The sequence below is a fragment of the Moschus berezovskii genome, chromosome 5 (genome assembly GCF_049115385.1).
Source record: "Moschus berezovskii isolate FMDL1 chromosome 5, NW_MosBer_1.0, whole genome shotgun sequence".
Taxonomy (NCBI): Eukaryota; Metazoa; Chordata; class Mammalia; order Artiodactyla; family Moschidae; genus Moschus; species Moschus berezovskii.
Genome location: NC_142464.1, coordinates 18,512,597 through 18,533,301, shown reverse-complemented (window position 1 = coordinate 18,533,301; position 20,705 = coordinate 18,512,597). Strand labels below are relative to the sequence as shown.

The window sequence follows — 20,705 nt, the reverse complement described above, 5'->3', positions numbered from 1 at the left end:
TCATATGCTCTCATGCAAAGATAATTATTGACTACCTACTGTGTGCAAGAACTATTCTCAGCACTGGGGGTCAAATAAAAGAGAGAAAAAGTCCCTATATTCATGGAATACTCTTGTGGGTGATGCAGAAACTTTGACTAGATAGATTAAGGTTAGTTTTTGACAGGTTAGGCAGTGATGAGTGTTAAGGAAGGTGGGTGGGGAGCCAAGAAGGAGTTGGGAAGAGTTGGTAAAGAAAGAAGGGTGACATTTAGGGACACAAGGAAGGTCTCCTTGAGAAACAGACCTATAAGCAGAGCCCTGAAGGGAGGGAGAGGTAGGCTATGCTAGAAGAACACTCAGGGCCAAGGAAACAGGAAGAATAAATGTCTAGTTTGTCCTAGGCTATGATGAAGGCAGTGTGGCTGGAGCTGAGAAGGCTGGAGGAGAAGGGTAATCCATGAGACAATGGAATGCTATGAGCTGTGTTGAGTGGAGATGCAGAGACAGGGAGACTAGTTAGGATGCTTTTACAGTGATCCAGGCAAGACATGACAGTCGTGTGGGCCAAGGTGGTACCAGAGCCATGGTGAGGCCTACCGACATGGTGATGAGTTACCAAATTCTGAATGTATTTTAAAACCATCAGGAGTTACTGATGAATCAGATACAGTATTTAAGAAAAAGAAATGAGTCAATAATTACTACAATGCTTTTGGCCTAAGCAACTGCAAAGATGGAGTTGCCACTAACTGGTAGGAGTGAGTTTGTCAGTAGGGAGATGAGAAAGTCAGTTTTAGAGATTTTAAATTTGAAATGATAGTTAGATATCCAAATAGAGATGATGATTAGGTAACAGCATATGTCTGGAATTCGGGTCGAGGCTAAGTTGCTTAGTTTATAGATGAAAGTGAAAGCCAAGAAACTGAATGAGGGTATAAACAGAAAATGTAAGATGCCTAAGGAAGAAGTTTTTGGATCACTTACCTAGGAGATGAGGAAGAACCAGCAAAGACACAGAAGGACAGAACAAAATTTCCTATACGATACATCTGAATTACCTCTATGGTGTTTTGAATATATGCATGTTGCTTTAAGAATATCTAAAGAAAGCTTCAAATGCCTTCAGGAGAGGGACAAAATCTAACCCATTGTGGGCCATAGGAATCAGTACAGTATCAACTATATAGTAAACACCAAACATATTTGTTGAATGAATAAGTGAATTCAGGATTTTGATGGTTCAGTGGAACTCAACAAATATTTCCTGAACACTTTCTAGTTTCAGAAATTGAGAAAGACATTGAAAAAGAAAGATTCATAAATAGACACTGTCTGACAGAGAAGACAGATGGGTTAAGTTGGTAGTGAACTGGTTTAATTCTTGCCCAGAGCAGCATCAAGCTAATAAACATAAACATATCAGGTATGGATAAAAATAGTATATTCTTTAAAGGGAATAAGAGATCTACAATGGAATTGTAGCATGTATATTATCATAAGTGACCAGTCCAGGTTCGACGCATAAATTTTCCTCTGTTCATTTCTTTGCATTTGTGCTTTTTTAATAAAATTCTTTTTTAGAAATAAAAAAAAAAAATAAGAGATCTCCCTTTAAATAACATATTTGTTAAGACCTGATTCCCTACTTTCCTTTTTAGCAAGATACGTGAGAATTACAGTGAAAGTCAATGGATAAAAAAATCATAATTCAAGATATTAAATCTATATATAAAACTTTTCAAAAACCCTTCTATCACTACACCAAAAAAGCAAAGAATAAAAATGAACAAGATCATGAATTATACCAATTTTCATCAAAATTTATGTTGAAGTTTTTTTTTTTTTGAGGGTTCAATAATGGCCCTAATTGTCAGGTTACTGATTTGGAATTCAAAAAATTCAAATGCATTTGTGAAAAATCACACTCCTATTTCTCTCTCAAATATTTTTTTAAAACAAAAGAGACACCTTCCTTGAAACAATTATTCTTGTCTGCCAACATCTTAACAAATTAATAGCCACACCAACACATAGGAAACACACATTGTACATAACAGACACACACAAACAAACGGCTTGCTGGGTGGCTAGAGAGTTTGGTGGTTAGACAGAAAGAAAGGTGGGCTGAAAGACAGACAGACAGACACACAGACATAATAAATGTTTAAATACTCATACTGAAATTATATTATTAGTCAAATATTATCCACAGAATTATTACTAAATCATGGGTGGCCATTTTAAATATTTCAGTTCTACTTTTCTAAATTAAATCAATTAGCAAACTGATAATTTATGTAAGTTTTATCCAGACTACCGAGAAAGAGTAACTCTGTTCAAGTAGATATTTGCCCTGATCCCCTCACAGAACTGGTACAACCCAGTATATACGTATACATCAAGAATGAATATATGTAACTGAAACTTACATATTTGATAATTGCTTCTATATTTTTTACTTACTTAAAATGTCAAATAATTCAAGTCATTTATCCAATAAATATTTACTGAGTCCCTACTATGTTACAGTGCTGTCTATATCCTTGCTTTGGTTAGTAAAGACAGAATTTTTTTTTTCAAAATGTGCTTGTTTGTCAAAAGTTACATACTTTTAGACGTTTTACTTATTTTATTCACATAGTCAAACTTCCAAAACACTGATCTAGTAACTATTTCTGAGTCTGCTACGTGTCTTTTAACAGAACGTCATTGTTTTAACTGTTCTCCATTATACAGCTATCAATTAGCTAGTCAATGCATTAAAGAGATAAAATATCCTTTTCTCTAATCAGATTACTGTAATTATTTTAGAAATGGAATTTTCAAACCAACAGTAGGATTCAACAGAAGAGATTCGGGTCCAATTAATCACCATATATTACTTCCATCTCTTAAATTGCACTCAAAGCAGCTTTCCACGTTCTGCATTCCCACTGCACTGCTTAGCTCCAGAAACTGGTATCTCATGTTAGGATGCTAGTCTTTCCCAACTTGTATCTGGAATGACTTTCCTAAAATACCTCATTACATCATTCCCCTTCGTTCTCCCTTTGAGAAATCAGGTTTTAGTTCAAGGAATGAAAACAAGGAACAGGCTTTGAGAACTGGCCCCTGCCTGTCTTGAGTCTCACAGCCTCATGGTGCTTTCTCCCCTCAAATCAATGGCTCATCCAGATTGAGGCACGTGTCTACAACTGTCTACAGTCTCTTTCCTCTGGGGCACTGCACATGCCATTCCTCTGGACGCTGCAGAAAGGAGACAGAATCTGTGGCTGACTAAATTCTCCTTATCCTGTAAGTCTCAGCACAGAGTCACCTCCTCTCATCCCTGCGATCATTAGGCACCACTCTTCCTATGAGCTCACTGCATCTCAGGGCTCACTGTAGTTTACTGCCTCTTTTCCTCATTAGGCTCTAAGCTCCTAGTGGGCAGGGACTATGTCTTATTCATGGTTTTAACTCTAGTATTTAGCAAAGTGCTTGGCATATAATTAGCACCCAATCAGTATTCTAGTCATTGGATGAATGTATGATAATAGCAAATCTATTTACAGAAAATGTCTAATGTACCAAAGCTTGGGGGGAAACTAACAGCAAGCCAACAGCAGCACCTGCCACGTCTGGGTGTCTCAAGTAGAAGTGAAAAGTAAGCAGGGATCAAGTGGGACCTGGGCATCCTGCCTACAAAGTCCAGGCTGGGAGATGGAATGGATGAGAGCATGGCAGAAAATATCATCACATCCTGAAGAAGCTGACTGCTAAACTTAGTCCAACATCTTTTAAATTGTAACTTTTCCAGATTCTCTTACGTAGCAGAATGTCACTGGCAGTCCAGAGACGCTGTCTCTAAAATGACAATTAATACCCAAGATAGCAATTCCGGCTTTGTCCAAGGAGAAGCATCTGACCCAGGAGCTGAAGGGCATTTATTAAGAAGGCAACACTTTAATAGGCATCCAAGATTTTTGTTCAACAAACTTTTTGAGAAAACTGTGCTTTCAAAATCTGGTTGAACAAAAAGTAATCTCTTTAATGACTTTGGGCAACAATTTCCAATGAAGTGTGATTAAGAATAATTTTCAGTTGTTTATTCTATCAATAAATAATAAATCTCAGTGGCTTCTAGCATATGAGAAACACATAGCTCAGACCTCTAAAAATCTTAAAACATGTCTAACAAATTTAATTTCTAGCCTTGATTTCTGACCTCCAGCTGATAAATGACTATGCCTTGCTTGTCATTTCAATTCCAAACAACTTAGGAGTTTTTAATTAATTTTATAATATTCAAGATTTATTTAAGTGTAAGGGGTTTCTGGTCTGGCATGTAAGGAACTCAGAAGTTGTCATTTTGTTCTGAAAACAAGTAAAAAGCTAAAACTAAAAAAAATTAACAATGCTTCATAGACCTGTCAAATAAGGTCACAAGGCAGACTGCTGCCCCCAAACGAAGAAACTGACGGGCACATACAGAAAATCACAACTTACTGAAACAGAAACCTCTGTAGGAACCAGTGTCACAGTAGGAAAATCTGAACTATTATTGACAAAATGCTGAAGGCTCTGGGTGGACGAGCCTGGAAGATAAAACACCGGGGGCATCTGGTCATGGGAGGCCCCCAGTTATTGAAAGGCTGACCTCCAGGAGTTCTATCACATCATCACAGTGAATATTGGAGAAAAAATCTTCCTGTGCTTCCAGCAGGGAGATGGAAAAAGGAACCACTTTGAAATATGGCAGAGCATTCTGTTTTTCTCAATAAGGGCTGCCTTAATTTTCTTGGACTCCAAAATCACTGCAGATGGTGACTGCAGCCATGAAATTAAAAGACGCTTGCTCCTTGGAAGAAAAGCTATGACAAACTTAGACAGCATATTGAAAAGCAAAGACATTATTTTGCCGACAGATATCTATCTAGTCAAAGCTATGGTTTTTCCAGTAGTCATGTATGGACTCTTAATGAAGGCTGGGTGCCGAAGAATTGATGCTTTTGAACTGGTGGTGTTGGAAAAGAATCCCTTGGGCTGCAAGGAGATCAAACCAGTCAATCCTAAAGGAAATCAGTCCTTAATACTCAATGGAAGGATTGATGCTGAAGTTGAAGCTTCAATACTTTGGCCACCTGATGCGAAGAACTGACTCATTTGAAAAGACCCTGATGCTGGGAAAGACTGAAGGCAGGAGAAGGGGAAGACAGAGGATGAGATGATAGGATGGCATCACCGACTTCATGGACATGAGTCTGAGCAAGCTCTGGGAGTTAGTGATGGAGCTGGTGAGGGAAGCCTGGTGTGCTGCAGTCCATGGGGTCACAAAGAGTCAGACACAACTGAGCGACTGAACTGAATGAGGAAATCTTACCACAGTCTGACTGACTCAGGGAGCAATGCAAATGGAAGAAGGGAAACATTCAACTCCCGCTTTCTCTAGCCATTTTGTTCAACTGAAAGGGTAGGGGGGAATAAAGTAAAACCGAGAAGCACTGATGAAGTTAACAGTCCAAGAGACAAGGCTCAGAAAGACTAAGAGCTGATCACAGGACTGTGAACACTTCCCCTCCCCCAGCACCTTACCAATACATTACTAAAGGCCCACTAACCACAATTCCTTTTACTCAGTACATCACGTCCATCTTCCAACAAAAAATTACAAGACATACCAAAAGGCAAAAAGCACACTTTAAGAAACTTCCCCAGTAGCTCAGATGGTAAAGAATCAGCTTGCAATGCAGGAGACCCAGGCGCAATCCCTTGGTCGGGAAGATCCCCTGGAGGAGGGAATGGCTATCCACCCCAGTATTCTTGCCTGGAGAATTCCATGGACAGAGGAAACTGGTAGGCTACAATCCATGGGTTGCTAAGAGTTGGACATGACTGAGCAACTAAGCATGAACACATGTAAGAAACTTAATAAGAATCAGACCCAAAATCAGATGTGGCAGGAATGTTCATATGTTAAAGACATTAATGGAAAAAAGTAGACAACATGCAAGAATGTATGGGTAATGTAAGCAGAGAGGTGAAAATTCTGAGAATAAAAAAGAAACACCAGGATAAAAAAGAAAACATTGTAACAATAATGAAGAACACCACTGATGAACTCATTAGTAAACTGGACCCAGCTGAGGATAGAATCTCTGTTTGGGGAAATGACAATAGAAACTTCCAAAAGAAGAAACGAAAGTGTGGAGGATAACAGCAAGAATATGGGAAGGAACAGTAACCGATATGGTACATATTAATCCAAATATATCAATAATCACTCTAAACATTAGTGAACCAAATACATGAAAAGAGACTGTCAGAGTGGATCAAAAAAAGACACAAATATCCACAGTCAGTCAGCAATTCACTGTGATTATAAAGACACATACAGATTGAGACTAAAACAATGGAGAATTTTATGTCATGTTGTTGCTGCTGCTGCTACTGCTGCTAAGTCACTTCAGTCGTGTCTGACTCTGTGCGACCCCATAGACGGCAGCCCACCAGGCTCCCCCGTCCCTGGGATTCTCCAGGCAAGAACACTGGAGTGGGGTGCCATTTCCTTCTCCAATGCATGAAAGTGAAAAGTGGAAATGAAGTCGCTCAGTCGTGTCCGACCCTTAGCGACCCCATGGACTGCAGCCTACCAGGCTCCTCCGTCCATGGGATTTTCCAGGCAAGAGCACTGGAGTGGGTTGCCATTGCCTTCTCCGATATGTCATGCTAACACTACTCAAAAGAAAGTAAGAATATTTATATCAATATTAGAGTAGAGTTCAAGGCAAGGAAAATTATCAGAGGAAAAGAGGGGCATCACTTAATGACAAAGGGGTCAACATTCCAAGAATATGTAACAATTCTTAATGTGCATATGCTTAACAATAGAACATCAAAATATGTAAGACAAACACATGAGCATTACTACTCCTGCTTTCTTTTGCTTCCCATTTGCATGGAATATCTTTTTTCCATCCCCTAACTTTGCAAGGAGATCCAACCAATCAATCCTTAAGGAAATCAGTCTTGAATATTCATTGAAAGGACTGATGGTGAAGCTGAAACTCCAATACTTTGGGCACCTGAAGTGAAGAGCTGACTCATTTGAAAAGACCGTGATGCTGGGAAAGATTGAAGGTGGGAGGAGAAGGGGACGACAGAGGATGGGATGGTTGGATGGCATCACTGACTCAATGGACATGATTTGAGTAGACTCTGGGAGTTGGCCATAGACAGGGAGGCCTGGTGTGCTGCAGTTCATGGGGTTGCAAAGAGACAGACACGACTGAGAGACTGAACTGACGGAGCTGAACTTTCAGTATGTATGTGTCCTTAGGTTTGAAGCACGTCACTTGTAGGCAGCACATGCACAGGTCTTGTCTCTGGATCCATTTAGCCAGTCTGTGTCCTTTGGTTGGGGCTTTTAATCCATTTATATTTAAGGTAGTTATTGACAGATACATTTCTACTGCCATTTTCTTAATCATTTAGGATTTGTTTTTGTGGGTCTTTTCTTCTCTTGCTTTTTCCTGCTAGGGAAGTTCTTTTAGCTTTTGCTGTAAGGCTGGTTTGGTGGTGCTGAATTCTCTTGGCTTTTGACAAACACTGATAGAACTGTAAGAACTGTTGAATCCACTACTGCAGTTGGAGATTTTCAGATCAGATGCTCAGTCGTGTCCGACTCTCTGCGACCCCATGAATCACAGCACGCCAGGCCTCCCTGTCCATCACCAACTCCCGGAGTTCACTCAAACTCATGTCCACAGAGTTGGTGATGCCATCCAGCCATCTCATTCTCTGTCGTCCCCTTCTCCTCCCGCCCCCAACCTTTCCAAGCATCAGTCTTTTCCAGTGAGTCAACTCGTCGTATGAGGTGGCCAAAGTATTGCAGTTTCAGCTTTAGCATCAGTTTTTAACACTCGTCTATCAGAAATGGACTGACCCAGCAGACAGAAAATCATTAAGAACATAGCTGAACTCAACAGCACCATAAATCAACTAGATATAATTGAGATGTATAGACTACTTCATCTAACAACACTATAATACACATTCTTTTCCAGCCCATATGGAACATTCACCAAGACAGATGACATCCTAGGTCATAAAACATGCCTTAACAAGTTTAGAAGGTTAGTAATCACACAAGGTCTGCTCTCAGAGTACATGGAATTAAACTAGAAACCAGTAACAGAAAGAAAACTGAAAGATTCAAATACTAGGAAATTAAACAACACATAGGTCAAAGAAGAAATCACAAGAGAAAGTTTAAAATATTTTGAATTAAACGCAAATGAAAAATATAACTTATCAAAATTTGTGGGATGAACTATATATAGGGAAAATATAGCACTGAATGCAACTTTAACATAAAATTAATACTTCCACTAGGAAATAAGAAAAAGAATAACAAATTAAATCCACAGTAAGATGAAGTAATAATAAAAATTGGAGCAGAAATCAATAAAATTGAAAATAAGAATTCAATAGAGGAAATCAACAATAGCAAAAAAGCTAGTTCTTTGAAAAGATCAATGCAACAGATAAGTTTACAGCCAGACTATGATAAAAAGAGAGAAAACATAAATTATTAATATGAGAAATGCAGGAGGAAACATTACTATAGATACCACAGATAATAAAAGAATAATAAAGGAATATTATGAATAACTCTATGCCTACATATTCAATAACCCAGATGAAATGGATCAATTCTTTGAAAGACACAATTGGCCAAAAGTGCACAAGAAGCAACAGACAACAGACAATCTGAATAGTCCTATCTAATAAGGAAATTGAATCAATAATTAATAAACTTCCAAAACAGAAAGCAGATGGATTCACTGGTAGGTTATACCAAACACTTAAAGCAAGAAATGAAACCACTTCTTTACAGTTTGTTCCAGAAAACAGAAGCAGAGTGAACACACTGCAACACATTCTATAAGGCCACCATTACTCTAAATATCAAAATCAGATAAAACTTCTACAAGGAGGAAAAATTTAGACCAATATCCCTCATGAACACAGATATAAAGATCCTCAACAAAATATTAACAAATTGAATACAACAATGAATAAAAAGAATTATTCACCACAAGCAAAAGAAATTTATTTCAAATATGCAAGGCTGGTTTAACATTCGAAAATCAATGTTATCCATCAATCATATCAATAGGCAAGAACAGCAAAATCACATACTCATATCAGTTGATGCAGAAAAAGCATCTGACAAAATTCAGCATCCATTCATGACAGTAATTATTAGTAAACTAGCAACGGTTCCCCAACTTCATAAAAAACATGTAACAAATACCACAAGCTAACATCATATTTAATAGTGAGAAACATGAAGTTTTCCTACTCAGATCAGGAACAAGGCAAAGAAGTCTTCCTTCATCATCCCTTTCCAAATCAGAGCAGAAGTCCTCGCTAGTGTATTCAGATAAGAAAAGGAAACAAATGGTATACAAACTGGGAAGGAAGAAATAAAATGGTCTTTATTCACAGATGACATGACTGTCTATGGAGGAAAATCCTAAAGAATTGACAACAAAATTCCTGAACTAATACAAGCAGGATACAAGGTTAACATGCAAAAATCTATAGCTTTCCTATGTGCCAGAAATGACCAAGTGAAATTTATATTAAAAACACTTTACCATTTACATTATACTCCCTAAAAGTGAAATACTTAGGTATAAGTCTAACAAAATACGTAAAAGACTTTTATGAGGAAACTACAAAATTCTGATGAAAGAAAAAAATGAGTAAATAAATGAAGAGATATTCCTCGAGATGATTAGGAGGTCAAGAACACAAGTTTTCCCAACTTAATCAACATAATCCCAATCAAAATGCATCAAGTCCTTTTGTGTATATCAGAAACCTGATTTTAAGGTTTATGTGGAGAGCCAAAAGACCAAGCATAATCAATGTAATATTTAATGAGAAGAACAAAGATGACGGACTCACATCACCGACTTGAAGACTTACAATAAAGCTACAGTAATAAAGAGTGTGGTATTAATGAAAGAATAAGCAGAGATTATAAGAAAATAAAGCCCAGAAATGAACATATGTAAATTTAGTCTCTCATCTTTGACAAAAGAGCAAAGGCAAAACATTAGAGAAAAGAGACTCTTGAACAAATGATGCTGGAACAGACACACACTAAAAAAAAAGAAAGGAAGAAAAACCTAAATCTAGACCTTACACCCTTGACAAAAATTAACTCAAAATGAGTCACAGACCTAAATGTAAAACTGTAACTATATAAATAAAACTATAAAAATCCGGGAAGATAACATAGGAGAATATCTGGCTGACCTTGGACATGGGGATGGCTTTTCGATACAACATCAAAGGCATGATCCATGAGAGAAACAATTGATAAGGTGAACTTGATTAAAAATTTTAAAATTCTGCTCTGCAGAAGACACTGTCAAGAAATGAGAAGACAAATCATAGACTGGGAAAAATATTTACAAAAACATCTGATGAAGGACTGTTATCCAACTACACCAAGAATTCTTAAAATTGAACAATAAGAAAATGAACAATCTGATTTAAAAATTGGCAAAAGATCTGAGGGATACCTCACCAAAGAAGATATGCAGATGGAAAACAAGCATATGAAAAGATGCTCCGCATCACATGTCACTCAGTTCAGTTCAGTTGCTCAGTCGAGTCCGACTCTTTGCGACCCCATGAATCACAGCACGCCAGGCCTCCCTATCCATCACCAGCTCCCGGAGTTCACGCAAACTCATGTCCATCGAGTCGGTGATGCCATCCAGCCATCTCATTTTCTGTTGTCCCCGTCTCCTCCCGCCCCCAATCCTTCCCAGCATCATAGTCTTTTCCAGTGAGTCAACTCTTCGCATGAGGTGGCCAAAGTATTGGAGTTTCAGCTTTAGCATCAGTCCTTCCAATGAACACCCAGGATTGATCTCCTTTAGAATGGACTGGTTGGATGTCCTTGCAGTTCAAGGGACTCTCAAGAGTCTTCTCCAGCACATGTCACTAGGCATTTGCAAATTAAAACAAGATAACCACTACACATCCATTAGTGTGGCCAAAGTCCAAAACACTGACAACATTAACTTTTGGCAGGATATCGAGCAACAGGAACTCTTCATTCATTGCTGGTGGGAATGCAAAATGATACTGCTGCAGCTGCTGCTGCTAAGTCACCTCAGTCATGTTGGACTCTGTGCGATCCTATAGATGGCAGCCCACCAGGCTTCTCTATCCCTGGGATTCTCCAGGCAAGAATACTGGAGTGGGTTGCCATTTCCTTCTCCAATGCATGCAGGCATGCTAAATCGCTTTAGTCGTGTCTGACTCTGTGCGACCCCATAGATGGCAGCCCACCAGGCTCCTCTGTGCATGGGATTCTAAAGGTAAGAATACTGGAGTGGGTTGCCATTTCCTTCTCCGATCAAAATGATACAGCCACTTTAAAATACAGTCTGGCAGTTTTGTATACAACTAAACATACTCTTACCATCAGTTCAGTTCAGTCGCTCAGTCGTGTCTGACTCTTTGCGACCCCATGAATCACAGCACGCCAGGCCTCCCTGTCCATCACCAACTCCCGGAGTTCACTCAAACAAATGTCCACAGAGTTGGTGATGCCATCCAGCCATCTCATTCTCTGTCGTCCCCTTCTCCTCCCGCCCCCAACCTTACCCAGCATCACAGTCTTTTTCAGTGAGTCAACTCGTCGCATGAGGTGGCCAAAGTATTGCAGTTTCAGCTTTAGCATCAGTCCTTCCAATGAACACCCAGGATTGATCTCCTTTAGAATGGACTGGTTGGATCTCCTTGCAGTCCAAGGGACTCTCCAGCACCACAGTTCAAAAGCATCAATTCTTCGGCGATCAGCTTTCTTCACAGTCCGACTCTCACATCCATACATGACCACTGGAAAAACCACAGCCTTGACTAGATGGAGCTTTGTTGGCAAAATAACGTCTCTGCTTTTTAATATACTATCTAGGTTGGTCATAACTTTCCTTCCAAGGAGTAAGCGTCTTTTAATTTCATGGCTGCAATCAGCATGCGCAGTGATTTTGGAGCCCCCAAAAATAAAGTCTGACACTGTTTCCACTGTTTTTCCATCTATTTCCCATGAAGTGATGGGACCAGATGCCATGATCTTTGTTTTCTGAATGTTGAGCTTCAAGCCAACCTTTTCACTCTCCTCTTTCACTTTCATCAAGAGGCTTTTGAGTTCCTCTTCACTTTCTGCCATAAGGGTGGTGTCATCTGCATATCTGAGGTTATTGATATTTCTCCCGGCAATCTTGATTCCAGTTTGTGCTTCTTCCAGTCCAGCGTTCCTCATGATGTACTCTGCATATAAGTTAAATAAGCAAGGTGACAATATACAACCTTGACGTACTCCTTTTCCTATTTGGAACCAGTCTGTTGTTCCATGTACAGTTCTAAGTGTTGCTTCCTGACCTGCATACAGGTTTCTCAAGAGGCAGGTCAGGTGGTCTGGGATTCCCATCTCTTTCAGAATGTTCCACAGTTTATTGTGATCCACACAGTCAAAGGCTTTGGCATAGTCAATGAAGCAGAAATAGATGTTTTTCTGGAACTCTCTTGCTTTCTCCATGATCCAGCGGATGTTGGCAATTTGATCTCTGGTGCCTCTGCCTTTTCTAAAACCTGCTTGAACATCTGGGAGTTCACGGTTCACATATTGCTGAAGCCTGGCTTGGAGAATTTTGAGCTTGACTTTACTAGCATGTGAGATGAGTGCAATTGTGCGGTAGTTGGAGCATTCTTTGGCATTCCCTTTCTTTGGGATTGGAATGAAGACTGAACTTTTCCAGTCCTGTGGCCACTACTGAGTTTTCCCAATTTGCTGGCATATTGAGTGCAGCACTTTCACAGCATCATCTTTTAGGATTTGAAATAGCTCAACAGGAATTCCATCACCTCCACTGGCTTTGTTCGTAGTGATGCTTTCTAAGGCCCACTTGACTTCACATTCCAAGATGTCTGGCTCTAGGTCAGTGATCACGTTATCGTGACTATCTTGGTTGTGAAGATCTATAATCCAGTAATTGTTTTCCTTGGTATTTACTCAAAGGAGCTGAAAACATTAAGTCTACACAAAAACCTGCACATGGATGCTTACAGCAACTTTATTCATAACTGCCAAAACTCAGAAACAACCAAGCTGTCCTTCAGCAGGGAGTTGGGTAAACAAACTGTGGCTCATTCCGGCAGTTATTATTCAGTGCTAAAAAGATACAAACTATCAAGACATGAAAAAACATGGTGGAAACATAAATCTATACAGCTAAGTGGGATAAGCCAATCTGAGAAGGTTACATGCTATATGATTCCAACTATGACATTCTAGACAAGGCAAAACTATGGAGACATATAACAATTAGCTGTTTCTAGTCAGAGAGAAAGGGACTTGAATAGTTGGAGCACAGAGTTTTTTTAAGACAATGAAATTATTCTGCATTAAACTACCAAAAAAAAAAACCAGTCAATGTACAATACCAAGAGTAAACCCCAATGAACACTATGGACTTTGAATAATAATGATGGGTCGCTGTAGAGCCCTCAGTTGCAACAAATACCCCACTGTGTGTGGGAAGTCAACAGTGTTACGTATATTTGGAGATAGGGGTATTTGGGAATTCTCAAAAACTTCTGCTCATCTTTGCTTTGAACCCAAAACTCCTCTAAAAAGATATCTTATTAAAAGTGTAATAGTTAAAAAGTTTCCAAAAGTCCTAAATTTCATGTTTTCTCCTACTTTATAAAGACAAATATAGGAATTGATATAATCTCAAGAAAATCCAGATTTACATTAAAGAATGAAAATTAACTAAAGTGAACAAATGAAACAGAGATTAGTCCTTTGGAAATCAAGATAATTATCCCTCACAATACTTCTAAAGAAGCATCAGATGATATCCATTTGAAGAGCCTCCTTCCTCCTGTACACTGTCAACTAAAAAGTACTCATGAAACGAGGTTGCATCTTATCCCACACAAACTCAAAGTGTCTGTTAACACAAAAGAATTATGATATGTGGTGAAAGGATTGAGTTTGCCACCTAGGAGCAGCACCATAATACATGACAAAAGCTGAGTGTTAGTTTAGCCTTTTATTCAGAAAAGAATCAAAAGGATGTGAGTGTCTCTCTACCCCTTTCTATTGAAAGTACAGGATGTCAGTAATTTAAAATGTTTTTTTGTTTTTTTCCTAAAAAAACACACAGGCATACCCCCTGAGATACTGCAGGCTCTGTTTCAGACCACCACAATAGTGCGGATATCACAGTAAAGCAAGTCACATGAGTTTTTTGGTTTCCTAGTGCATGGAGAAGGAAATGGCAACCCACTCCAGTATTCTTGGCTGGAGAATCCCAGGGATGGGGGAGCCTGGTGGGCTCCCGTCTATGGGATCGCAAAGAGTCGGACATGACTGAAACAACTTAACAGCAGCAGCAGCAGCAGTGCATGTAAAAGTTACATTCATATTATCCTGTAGTCTTTAAATGTCCAATAGCATTACGTCCTAAAAGAAAGTGAATACCTTAATTAAAAAGTACTTCATTGCTTAAAAATGCTAACCTGAACCTTCAGCAAGACATAATTCTTTTGCTGGTGGAAGGTTCTGAAATATTGTGAGAATTATCAAAATGTGGCACAGATATATAAAGTAAACAAATGTTGTTTGGTAAAAACGGGACTGATAAACTTGCTGGATGCAGGGTTACATAAATCTTCAATTTGTAAAAAATGCACTTTCTCTGAAGCACAATAAAGCAAAGTTTAATAAAGCAGGGTATGCTTGGAACAGAATCATTACCATTTTATTAATTCTCCAAGAAACAGAACAGTGAAATTATTTAGTATAACCTTGTGAAACCTGTATTTTCCCATCACTGAACTTCTACAGTTCTAGAATTATAGCTTTCTGCTGGAATGGACATTAAATTTCATTTTAATAATAGCCAATATGTTTTGATTTAAACATAATTCTGTTTTTGAAAACAAATAAGAAATGCAATAACTTACAGCATTCAGAGTTTCTTTGTCATTAAAATACTCTCCATTTTAAGTCGACTTTTCTTGTATATAAACTGCCAACTAAAAGCAAAATTCCACAGACTCAACTTTGTTCTAAAAAATATTTTCAGACAGATTCTGCAGTCATCTCTCAAGATCTGTGGGAATCCCTAGCAGGCACTAAAATCTGAGGATGCTCAAGTCTCTTATACAAAATGGCATCTGAGTTTTTCTTGTGTTAGTTGCTCAGTCATGTCCGACTCTGCAACCCCATGGACTGCAGCCTGCCAGGCTCCTCTGTCCACGGAAATTTCCCAGGCAAGAATACTGCAGTGGGTTGCCATGCCCTTCTCCAGGAGATCTTCCCAACACAGGGATCAAACCCAGGTCTCCTGAATTGCAGGCAGATTCTTCACCGTCTGAGCCACTAGGGAAGTCCCTCACAAAACGGTACAGTATGATCTTACACTATATGCATGTGCTCGGTAGCATCTGATTCTTCGTGGCCCATGGACTGTAGCCTGCCAGGCTCCTCTATCCATGGAAATTTCCAGGCAAGAACACTGGAGTGAGGTGCCATTTCCTACTCCAGGGGATCTTCCCGACCCAGAGATCGAACCTGTGTCTCTTGTGTACCCGCGTCTCTTATATCTCCTGCATTGGCAGGTGGATTCTGCACCACTGTAGCACCTGGGAAGTACCATACTATACATATATTCTCCACCGTACTTCAAACCATCTCTTGATTACTTGTAATACCTAATAAAATGCAAATACTTATAGTTGCCAGCTGCAATAAATTCAAGCTTTGCTTTTTTGATCTAAGATTGGTTGAATGTGTCGATGTCGAACCTGAGGATATGGAGGGACCACAGTAGATTTTTACGTTATTCCTACCGACACCTCCCATGTCTCAGGGACTTACTATTGTCTACCTGGATTTTAGCAGACCAGGGTTCATCACTTTCACTCTCTTTTCTTCAATCTGTGTGTGCAGCAAAATATCACGGCACAAGGTATCCTATGCTATGATTATTGATTTATTTTCTTTCTCTTGACAGGACTTTAACCTAGAGACTTGTTTTCAAGTACTGTTTTACAACAGAAATTAGTCTTCCATAGTCTGCTTTCACATTTTGATCTGAATGTGAAATTATTTTGCTACTATTGTTTGTTATCGACAGTGTTCTAGAGATGTAAATTAAAGGAAATATTATGCTTAGTAGGTTTTAAAGCAGATAAAATTGTCCGTGAATAAAAACAAAAGGTATTCAGAAAAAAAAATTAGCCCCCCACCTTCCAAATGAAGTAATCATCACTGGAAAATATATGCCTTGTGAAATACTGGAGAGTATTATCAGCATAATAGAATTTTACCAAATTACCATAAAAATGACCAAGTGACTAGGAGCACATACCAGATGTTTTAACAGACACTATGCAACTCGTTATATTTGTGTGTGTGTTGTAAATTCTGCTGACATGTTGGTTATATAACCAAAATATTCTAATATGTAACAAAATGCTAGAATATTTAGTTATGTTTTTTTGAAAGCAAGAAGTGGTCATTCACCTTCCCTTCAATCAGCTTATCTGCAGTGCCTGGTGCAGAGTGACTACATACCAAGTGTTCGTTCAGTTCCCCACTATATTTTGAAAAATTTTAGCACTGTAATTTGAAATTTGTAAAAGTGAAAAATATACATGTTTTCCTAAAAACCACAAAACATGCAACTTGACCAGGACTTCAGATGAATACATAGATGATAAAATGCGGCAGGAGGCGGAGGCACAGCAGATTCTCTCAGAGTATTTCTTTTTGAATTTATCTAAATGGGACATTTATTTTAAAATGCTCAAAACCACTGCTTTCTTCCTCTCTAAAGCATTTGACAAAGTATCTTGCTCTTAGTAGGCATCTATCACATATTTAATAAACAGAATTTCTTATCTGGGGACAAAAACACAAACGCTTTAAAACAGAGGGGAAAAAAGTACTTCACATACCAAGATGTGTGTTTGCTAGGGGAAAAAATTGTTCTTTTTAAAGACGCAATGATACCATTTTTTAGTTAAGACTCGTAAGAAACTTTCTAATATTTAAAAATGGCATCAGGAGTTCCATTAATTCTACCAGAAATCTCAAATGGACACAAAAAGCATTCTGGCTTCATAGAATAGTAAAGAACTTAAGAAACGTCTAACAAGTTTTTCATCTGGTCCCATGGCCTCATTCTATTTGAGAAAAATGAAGCTTAGAGAAAAAAATGTAAAATGTTTAGCCCCAGGTAGCTCTGAGACTGAAACTTAAATCTTTCCATTCTGGGTCAGCAGGCTTTCCAGTAAGCCTTAATTTAATTATTCTCTTACAATATTTACTTTAGAGTGTGATATTTCTATACTTCATTGTGTATATTCACCCACAAAACACACAATACAAATCTTTTCTGACAGGCAGTTCCTGAAATATATAAGTCATATTCAAATGACTGCCCTTGTCAAAGCCTTATTAGCCATCAGTCCTAGAAATGGACTGGATCTGCACTGTTTCCTAAGGCCAATGGCTCTGCCTGTAGGCCCCTCCCTGAGGACTAGAGTTCCAGCTCCATTACTTCACTGTCTTACCTTCCCTTAGATTTCAGATAAACCCACATCTCTTGCTTCCCAGAGTTGCTGAGGTGAGGCTGAAAACCATGCTAGGGACAGACCTTGAGGAACATGATTCTGAAAAAATCAAGCAGTTCAGTATTTGCTGTGACGATATCTTCACTTTCATGAAGGCCTTTCCCACCAATTCCTGAGTCTATTTGCAAAACTGACTATTAATACTTTGCAGTTGGAAACTATGGACAGATACGTGAATAAAAAGAAACTAAGAACTCATGGCCCTTTCTGTTCTGTTTTTTACAAAAGGAAAAGTATTCCACTAGAAGAAGCCTCAGCACACCTATAAAAATAGAACTTCCCATTAGATTCTGAATAGCTGACATTCCACAGGAAGTATGCACAAGTACCACACTGCCAAAACCATCATCAAAAGGACAAACACAGAACATTCCATCTCTAGGAGTTTAAGTTGTTATTTTATCTTGGAACTGACTGGCAAAGTAACTTCCAGGTTTTCCATAAGTGTTTCATTGATATCTTAAGATCATACTTTTCTTAACTATGTTTTAAATGTGCATTTTTCTAAAGCTCTTTACTTTTCTTCTCCCTAGAATACCACCACAATTAAATAGAGAATTATTTATTTATATCTGTTATAATCTCTTTTTACTCACTGAATATCTATACTTTTAACTATTGTTTTCCAATTGTCTCTAAAGCTTGATGCTATTTACTGGACTGTGTTTAATTAGTTTACTAATCTCAGTTACTGAAAGCATTTTGATGAGACTTGTTGATAACTCTCCTCTTAAACTTTAAACATTGAAGAATAATTGCAACACATTTCATAGTAACAGCAGACATGTCTGGTTTCCTATCCCCAATAAGTAAGACTTCCCTTCCTGCTACGGACTGAACTTACAGTTGGTCAATGCCAATTGCTATTATTCTAACCCCTTTACTACTAGTTGGTTCAGGTATGTGCACCAGAAGCAATTCTAAACAATAATGCATTATCAGATATCTTCTGAGGGACTGCTGGGAAAGGTTTCCCCTATAAATAAAAATACATGAATAGTCCCTTTATTTTCCTGCCTTTGGAAGTCACCGTGATAGATGAAATGAGGCACCAAATATGAGAACGTAAGAGGTATCTGAGAGTGAGGATAAATGCACATATTACAAAGAAGAGACTGAAAGATAGAATGAACCTGGTTTCTTAAAGACATCATCGGAGGACTGAATTAACCAAACCTAGTATTAACCTGTCATTAGACACATTTTAGATGAAATAATATTTTTTATTATCTATTCCCCAAATATCACAATAAATGCTCAAAAGTAGTCCATCATATGAATGCACTGTAATTAAGAAAACTGATTCTCCATTATTGGATCCTTAAGTTGGTTTTCTTCCCCCTCCTTCCAGCCTCCTATAAAGAATAACGCAATTAACATCTTTCAAGCTTTATCCCAATTTAGAGTAACAGTTTCCATGGACATTGTTCCAAGAACCAAAATTACTAAGATATACAATACGGACAGTTTTGATATGGAGTATCAATCTGATTTTCAGAAAGTGTATTCTTATTTAACCCCGAGAAGTCCTGTGTGTGGCCTGTCTCACTACATCCCATTCAGCCAGGTGGGATGCTATGGAGTGCTCCCCAAGAGCACGGTTTTCCCTTCATTCTTATTGATAGAACCTTGGTCTCTAAATCTTAGTCTTAGTAAATCTTGGTGTTTCCATTCTTCTTGCCAGTGACTGGTGAGGGGCAGGCATGTGACCTAGTCCTGGCCAATGAGGTGAAAAATGGAAGGTTTACTAGATGAACTGTTCATTTTTTTAAAAGGTATGATACAATATCTTCCAGTATAAATTACCATGTCTGCATGTAGCAGGTTGAACCATGCCAGTCTGAGAACAAAGACAGTGAGATGGGGTAAAAGATGGCAGTTTGATGATGTTGTTGTAACCCACCTCAAGGGTTCTTGAGTCTTCTTTTCATGTAAGATAGTTAGTTACAAATACTTTTAAAAATTCAATGGAAAATTATGTTTATGTACACTGAAGTGTATCATTGTACACTTGGTTTACACTGTACATTGTAAACTGAGAACTACTTATGAGATCACAATGAACAATCCCAAAGGAAACACTCAACTATCTCCCTTAGGAAGATTAACTCAAATTTTAAATAAACGATGCTGAGTATTCACCTTTTTTCGAAAGAATTACATTTGAAAATATTACCAGGTCATTAATTTGGACTCCTACTTGGAGAAAAAATGATATTTAATTCAAAATCTTCAAATACATAGCAAAAAACAAACAAACAAACACAAAGTACACTGTACTTACAAATCAAACACCAAGTAATGGAAGCCCTCTTCTGATATGCTGTCATGAAGTCGCACTAAAACAGAACAAGGAAAGAAAGAAGAGAGTCTGTGTTACATGCATGCCAACAATCAACTTTAAGCCAGGCATTGAATAGGCGTCTGTCTCCTAAATGAAAATGTGAGCATCACTATTTTAGCCTCTGATGAGTCAGAATCCTTTATTATCAGGGCTTGGGTTCACACAGATCCTAGGTTTAAGTTCTGATTCTGCTAATTATTAACTGTGTGATCTTAAGCAAATTAACTTGCAAAGATAATAATCTATACTTTACAGAAAGGTTGAGAATATTAAATAAAGGTAAATTAATTTGCATATTGCATTGTGAAAACTAAACGTAAATAATTGCTATGTCTCCATAGGTTCAAAGTTAACAGGCTTTAGGCCATTCAACCTCTGAGAACCTCTTCCTTGCCATTCCCTTTGCTATCATCCTAGTTCAGGTCTTCAAGAGACTGGTAAGTGGTCTCCTTGCCTCTGCTCACCTTTTTTTCCTGGGGAATTTCTATATAGCACTCCCCGCTAACCTATCAAAACAGTTTTTTTTATTATGCTACTTCTAAAGTCAAGTCACCAAAATCCATTTAACAAGCCATCAAAAATGTAAAGTTAGATGGGGGAGAATGGATACATGTATATGTATGGCTGACAGTCCCTTCGCTGTTCACCTGAAACTATC

At 38.3% G+C, this 20,705-nt stretch overlaps 1 protein-coding gene across 13 annotated transcripts in view; it reads right to left on the bottom strand.

Annotated features, from left to right (window-relative positions):
- CAMK2D (calcium/calmodulin dependent protein kinase II delta) overlaps window positions 1-20,705 on the bottom strand; it is a 322,740-nt gene that overhangs the window by 139,637 nt on the left and 162,398 nt on the right. For all 13 annotated transcript variants that reach the window (XM_055435175.2, XM_055435170.2, XM_055435176.2 and 10 more), the window contains exon 4: window positions 19,988-20,042. In XM_055435175.2, the coding sequence (XP_055291150.1) occupies window positions 19,988-20,042 (55 nt within the window). The remainder of the gene's footprint in view (window positions 1-19,987; window positions 20,043-20,705) is intronic.